At 37.4% G+C, this 7,573-nt stretch overlaps 1 protein-coding gene across 1 annotated transcript in view; it reads right to left on the bottom strand.

The window, feature by feature from the left end:
* Nucleotides 1-3,615: 3,615 nt before the first annotated feature.
* The window catches only part of gpc1a (glypican 1a), a 39,424-nt gene continuing 35,466 nt past the window's right edge, over nt 3,616-7,573 (bottom strand). The window contains exons 9-10 of the mRNA XM_072389048.1: nt 5,948-6,123; nt 3,616-5,290 (exon numbers count right to left, since the gene is read on the bottom strand). Coding sequence (XP_072245149.1) covers nt 5,109-5,290; nt 5,948-6,123 — 358 coding nt within the window. The 3' untranslated portion in view covers nt 3,616-5,108. The remainder of the gene's footprint in view (nt 5,291-5,947; nt 6,124-7,573) is intronic.

Here is a 7,573-nt window from a genome sequence, read left to right as displayed (position 1 = left end):
TTTCTGTCCAATCAGAAGAGAGGATGCCGGCTCGAAAACCAATCACCCATTCTTTTCCACCTGACCCAAGCCGCTTGCCCAATGGTCATGTTCCCCCCAACCCCCGCCCCTGAACGTTGTCTGTGTAACACAACAGCGACACCCAGTGGTTGCTCGTCCTTGTCCACTCGTTGACACGTTATTGCTGTTATGGGATGTGATAGGAAATGTGGTATTTTTTAAAGGTATAAGGTTTTATAAGGTTGCATTAATTAAATTTTCGACTAAATTCGATGACAAATCCTTCTCCAAGTTTGTTTGTTTCCCTAAGGTACTGTCTGTGGTTGTTAACTCATTCAATATTGATCTGAAATTTCATTACAATAAAACTTAATATACTTTTTCAACAGTCAGTGTGCAATGGACATCAGCAAAAAAGGAAAACAAAAGTTACATTATGCATGTAGTGAACATTTGAGAGCAGTTGTTACAAAGCTTTCATTCACATTTATCAGTGATAAATTAACAGACTAAATATTTGCAGATGGAGTTACATGATGTGGCAATAAAAACTTGTTGCTCCAGGTGACCAATATGTTTTTCTACAATAATTATCTCTACACACATTTATAATCATGTCATGGAGGATGATGAGTTATTTTCTATGACAGGCTTAATCAAGACAGACTGCTGAACAGTGCACTTACCTTAACCACAATAATGATAAAAGATAAAAGAAGAGAAGTAAAAAAATAAATTATGAGAGCCTCAAAGGAAAACATCCCGTCTTCAGTAGAACCCCTGTAGGCTTCTCCTTCTCACATTATAATTAATGTTTGTGTGACCACCTTTCTTAAGGCCAGAGGTGTTAAAAATAATTTACCCAGGCCAATAATCAACACCTTTGGGATCTTAAGGCTCAAAGCTTGGCATGAGACCTCAAAAGAAGCAAAAGTCCCTACTGAGATGAAGAAACATGCCCTAGACATTCAGGGAATAAACAGATGTTTTAGCTCTGTAAGTCACAACTGAGTAAGTGCATTTTTAACAGAACCTGATGTCCTTGAATATGTTGACTGCTGCAAAAACCGTATTTGAATTTAAAGAATTTGATCTTCCTTTCAGCACAATGAAAACCATGGATGTGTGTTTGGTTGTTTCAGATTTGTAGCAAAAGACTACGGATAAAAGATAAAAAAAAACAAGAGTCCATCCAGGAGAGACACCAGGATTAATTTGATACACAAACACAGCTTTTGCTGTGTTAAGAGAAAAAGCTAGGACTATACTAGAATATGTGGATTTATGTTGCAGGGGATGAAGCTGATTAAGTGAGTAACACCTACACAGGTGTTTTCATCTTTACTTACTTCATCTCAGGACTGTGTTGGGTGACATTTCCCTAAATATTCTCCTAGTAGCTTTTAGGGTGGAACAATTCTGATTATGCTCATTGATAAAGGCTGAACCCGAACAATAGTCTAATCTGCTAGAGAGGAAACATTTGTCATGTCCTAAACTCTATGACATAATTAATTTCTCACCAGGTTAAAACAAATCCATTTCTGCACAACATAAGACCTTAGTATGAACTTGATAATAATGATTTTAAGTGTTTATCACTCTGTGGGATAAACATAGAGCTTTAAAAGGTCTTATGAGTCACTGCACAGATTAAATTTGTATTTGTCTGTAATCTCTCTTAGTACAAGCAGTTTGTAAAGGCACTATATTGTCGTAGTGTCTTGGGAACTGGTCACTTAAATTTGAAAGATGATTTACTGAAAAAGTCTGTTTCTCTTTTTCTGAAAATGCACACAAAACAATATTATGGTGCTCTGATTGTTTTTTGTCTCTACTACCCATAAGTTTTAATGATAACTGCTGTTTGAAAACTTAACTGAAAAAGAAAGCTTTTCAGTCCTTTCTCATCTTTTTTGTCCTGTGCCGTTTAATCTCACTGCATCATTCATGCATTTTGTATTCATTTATTAATCTGTTCATTATCTCTTAACATGAAAGCTCAGCTTTTATGACCCTACAACATCTGCTTGAGTCTCTACTGCGAGTACTGTTCACATTGATGGTGTCTGTGGGGAGAGACACAGTAAGTTACCTCTTATCTTAAAGGTCAGCTGTTGAAGGTAGTTAAAACAACCTTATGGCCTCAGGTGGAAATTCATTACAGACCTACTGGCTGCCACATGAGCAGAGAAAAGAGACTTAAACCATCTCCAAAGTTAAGGTTACTATTTTGAATTGTACTCGAGGAGCTGAGTCACCTCTTTTACACTAAGGGACTCAAAGTAGTGAGCCAACTTTGATCATGGACAGATGGGTCAGACACAATGCAGAGCATCGATTCATCTTCTTCATGTCTAGACACAGTGGTGAAAAAATCAACTGTGCTGTGGCATGTGGCTGCCATGATTTGTCCCCCTGCATCTCAGTGAAATCAATCTCAAGTTCTGCTTCAACTTCCACATTCATACAATCGCAGGACACATTATGCAGAAGAGTGACTTCAGAGAGAGTTTTGCATTAAGCTGACTCAATCAAAACTGTCTAAAACAATGATGCTGAGAAATTAAATGTAAACCCTAGAAACTGAAACTTTCTACATAGTTCTAAAGTCTGTGGTAACTTTCTGTGCCTGTGTGTGCTCTATTTAATTCTGTTGTACCACATTCAAAGACATCAGCATCAGGAAAATTAATAATTGATTCACTTCAAACCCCTGATAGGAGCCGGGTTGTTGTCAGCCCTGTTTTCCCTCATCATAGCCAAATGAGACTTGATATTAGCTACATGTTTATTCATAGCTGTTAAGCTGCTACCAAGACAAGGCTTTTTAATGTGTGCAAAATCATCCAATTTTATGTTGTTGAGTGGAGTCGCGGAGTGGATGAGGCACCTGAATCATTCTGTTGTGAAAAGGATCAGACAGGTTAGTGACTGGATCTGGTGACCACATCGTACCATTAAATTGCCAGTGCTAGCTTTGTCATGTTTTTTATACTAAAATCAAAAACTGCATTAGGTTGGAGGTGTCCATGCTGATCTCAACAGCAACACCTTCATATAAGATATAGCTATGAAATGTAGTTACGCATTTTGAAAAAGTCATGTGCTTTCTTTCTCTCAAAGTGAAATTCTGGTCACTGTGGTGCAAAGACTGGAAACAGGAGGAAATGGCTACCCTGGCTCTGTTAAATAGAATCAAAACCCACCTGTATTTAAAGACAGAAGAGTAAGAAATAAAATTTGACTGTTTTTGAGTCATAATATTCTTTAAGTCCAGTATACCAGTCTACAAACTACCTCCAACTGACTCAATCCTAATTTTCATAAACAGATATGAGAAAATGATTGATCTCCAGCTAACTGGTGATAAATTGCTGAATAGTTGTTTTTAAAGATGACCTGTTATGCTAATTTCTAACTCTGTCATATGAGGAAATCTTCAATGAAAACAGAAAAATGTTTGTGCCATTTGTAACTGAGACAACGTCCACTGGGCGGCTTAGCCAAGTGGCTGGAATACTGCACAGAGTCATCTGTGGAAAGTAAGGATAAGAAGTTCCAAAGGAGCAAACTACTGAAGGTGGCTGAGAGCAAGAAACTCCAAGTTTCAAATAGACAACCAAACAGACATAGTCATGGTTTAAAAAGAGTATAAGAATGCAGTTGTGATACAGCAGATGTGGAACTTACAATAACATAAAGAATGAGCATGAGAAGATTGAGAAGTACAGGGGTCACTCAAAAATAAGGCACAAGACATTTCTTACCAGTTTTAACAGTAATTAAATAAAACTGCTCATGTCAAAAGTCCTCTGCTACAATCAAACAGAGTTTAATGGCCGAAATGTGTGATTTAATACACTGGTGATGATTAACAAACCAGCTTAATACACAATTCCATTGAGTGATGTGTGCATATGTAACAAATCTGTCATTGGTGTAAATCAGGAGTCCCATATGTACCAGTATAGTCTTGCAGACTTAAAGAAGGCATGCCACGTTAAACAATATATCACCGGACAGAAGTAGACAGAATTCTGAAAGTATGCTGTATGTACAAACACTCAAAACATTTCCTTTTCTACTGATGCATTTTAAGTACAAAACCTGATAGGAGTTGTCACAAGTTCAACATACTTTAGGCATTGTCTGCTGTGAATAAGTGTAAGTGTATTCAGCTTTGGTTACAGTTCATCAGCTACTGTGGTGATTTGTCAGTTACTAAAAAAGAAGACATGCATTCATCAAGTCTTCTCTCTGCACTACTGTCTTATAAAACGTTCTTTGCCATTTTTTTGTTGTTGTTTGGTCTTTTTTGTGGTTATTACAACCAGATGAGTAAGAATACTGTGCAATTTTCTATCTTCAGAAAACAGAAGTTACGGAAACTGCTTGTGTGTGCTTGTTTGTAAGAAATATCATTAAAATACTTACTTGTTAACAAATGTGGGAAGTTGCTGAACAAGTGGACATTTTTGCTTTTTCTTTTGAAGTAAAAGTGAGATAAAATCTTATTTCAGAAGTGTGATGATTTTTCTGCAGTACAGACAATCTTACTGAATGTATTTGATAATGTCAAACAACTACAACACAGATTATGGTGCATTCTTTGCCAGTAGAGTATCATATTGTACATTCATGGCTTATTATGGTGCCAGTCTTTAAATAATGTACATAAACATTTACAGCGTACACAATGTTTGTTAAGGTAGACAACCTTGACTCAAGTTATGGAATAAAATTTAAAAAAGTCTTGTTGAATGCACCACAGATAAGGACACCTGCTGACTGGACACTGGAGCTAAATAGACATTATCTTCATCATCAAAGCCTCCTTCGTCTTATTTCATCCATCTTCACTCCAACAATTCACAGAAACTGACAATAAAATCACAATCAAACTAAGACATATTCAAACTCTGTAAAATAAAGACTCATCATTGTTTGCTCCTCTTAGTAAAAAAAAAAAAAACAAAACACGTCCATTTATGTCCTTTTTATTTTTTGGCAAAGTTATGCTCCAGTCTTCCACCAACCAAAGCCCCTTTCCCATGGTTCAGTCCGGCTCTGACATTCAGAGCATGACAGGCGGCAGCGACGGTCCATCATCGCTGAAGCAGCAGGGTGGTCAATGGGAGCAGCAGCAGAAGGCTACAGATGCCAGATTGAGATGTGGCTGTGCCTCTGACTCGGTTGTTGTCTGGCGCGTAGGCGTACAATCCCGGTCTGCTGCGAGGACAGTGACCACCTACACACATCCCACTTCCTGAGCCGCTGATGTCATCACCTGGACAGTTATCAGAGAGAAAATAGAAAACATTCATTGACTTCAAACATGTAATGGGAAGGAGATTCTTTTTTCTTCCTTCTACATTGTCAATAACCCAGTTGAAGTTGCTCTTGTTAAACTACCATTTTTCTTTCATTAAGGCAAAAGATTGAGGTGGCGGTACAGTGTGATTTTTGCCATTAGTATATTTGTCTGTTTGTAGACAAGATTACACAAAAACTATGGGGTCAAATTTCCCTAAACTTACTTGAGATTCAGATAAAGAATCAGTTAAATTTTGGTGTTGACCCAAATCACCTTCATTAAAATAATAGGATTTTGTCTTTGGAAGAGGGAGCTTTTTCTAAGTGCTCCTATTAAGTCATTTTGTCAATGTTAGATTTATGATTAGAATAAATGGAAGAAAAAGGACCAGTGTGTAAGATGTAATGCCATCTAGAAGAATAAATAGCAAATTATATAATTTACCTCAGACTACCCTTCCAACCTTGCCAGAAGTTGTATGTATGTGTAATGTATGAATATTGTATAGCATTTATGGCCTGTAGAACATCACAAAAGTTACACATTTGTGACACTACACAGTGTCTCATATATAGATTGCTAGCACTGAAATGTACATTTCACAATAAATACATCTGAGCAGAGACCCACTTGCATCCTGGAAGTCCACGTCGTTACCATCCAGTGCATTTTTTAGCCTGTTACTCATTATTTTGAGTTTCATGATCTGCTGCCGGATGTTCATGTCTGGCTTTGTGATGTCGAGGTCCACTTCTGGGTTGTTAATCTGATTGGCCAAACCATCACCCATCACCTCTGGGAGGTAACTGATTAGAGAAGAGAAGAACCATTATGCTACAGATGATTACAGATGATTGTTGGTTGACTGAGGATTATCCATTACATTTGGGTTGTGATAAATACCAAATTGGATATATCTGAGCTTTTAGAAAGTTACCTTGATAATATCTAGGCATTGGAATGGTTTTGTTGAGAATGAAAGAAAATTGCTGGCATAAGAGAAAATATGATGGGCGGGGTAATCATATGGCTCAATGTCTGTATTTGTCTATCTCGAGACTAAATCACACAGTAGAGAAAATCTGAAAAGTTGGGATCAATTTTGTATTGCAGTATAACACAAACAAAGGGAATAAAACACACACAACTTGTATTTCTGTAAAGAATAGAGCTTTTGTACACAAAATAAATCAAAATAAGAACGTCTGTTTCTATGCATAAACAGTAATATTTGTGAGTGAATTTATGGAAATATACAGTTGTGGAAATTTGTGAACGATTGGAGACTCCTCCCATGTGACGCACAATATTCAAGATGGTGCTAGATATTTTAGTTTTGTCTGAAGAAGAGAAATGTTATTGTTATGTCACAGATTTGGTGCAATAAAAAAGGTTAGACCTGAGCCCCACAGTGTGTGAGCCTTTTATTTCCATCTGCTTCCTGTCTTTTGGTGTGGATCCGTAACTTAGAAATATTTTCTTTCTCAGTCCATCATCCAACATGTGTCATAACCTGGTGGCAACATTACTGTTGTTACTAATATTACTAATTAGTTTGATTGAGTCGATATGAGTGTGTTGGACTAGAATAATATAACTGACCCATCTAAAGATAAGGAACTGGCTAAAGCAGTCTGGAAAGTTAATTTTCCACACTAACATATATTCTTTTTATTCTTAAACTGTCTTTAGAACAGGTAAACATCCCTGGAAGCAAATATTTGAAGTAGATCATATAAAGTCTTTTGTAGTTAAAGAGGGACTCCTGCAAAATCTGATAAATGTATGTGTTGGTTCTCCCCGGGTACTCCGGCTTCCTCCCACTGTCCAAAAGCATGCAAGTTATGTTAATTGGTGTCTCGAAATTGTCCCTAGGAGTCAGTGTGAGTGTGTGGTTGTTTGTTTCTGTGTGGCCCTGTGATGGACTGGGTGTACTCTCATCCAATGCCCGCTGGCATAGGCCCCAGCCCCCCCCCCCACGACCCAACAGTTGGATTAAGCGAATATAGAAAATGGATGGATGGATGGATTTTAGTGTGTAAAACTGACATAGTACCTCTTCAAACTTTTACTCCTTTAAAGTTGTTGCAATGTTGGCCACCGTAAATACATTCAAATAAATGCATCCCGTCCAATGAAGTTCAGGAATAAGGCAAACATTTTCCAGGTAAGTCATTCCAAGAGAAGAGAAAGAGATGAACATGGTGGACTTTAATCCAGGAGAATAATGGTGGGTCTCAGCAGTAATGACCTCTT

The sequence above is a fragment of the Leuresthes tenuis genome, unplaced genomic scaffold (genome assembly GCF_036924035.1).
Source record: "Leuresthes tenuis unplaced genomic scaffold, fLeuTen1.0.hap1 SCAF_7, whole genome shotgun sequence".
NCBI classification, from domain to species: Eukaryota; Metazoa; Chordata; class Actinopteri; order Atheriniformes; family Atherinopsidae; genus Leuresthes; species Leuresthes tenuis.
Note: the sequence above shows the minus strand (reverse complement) of the source record. Positions and strands in the feature narration are given on the sequence as shown.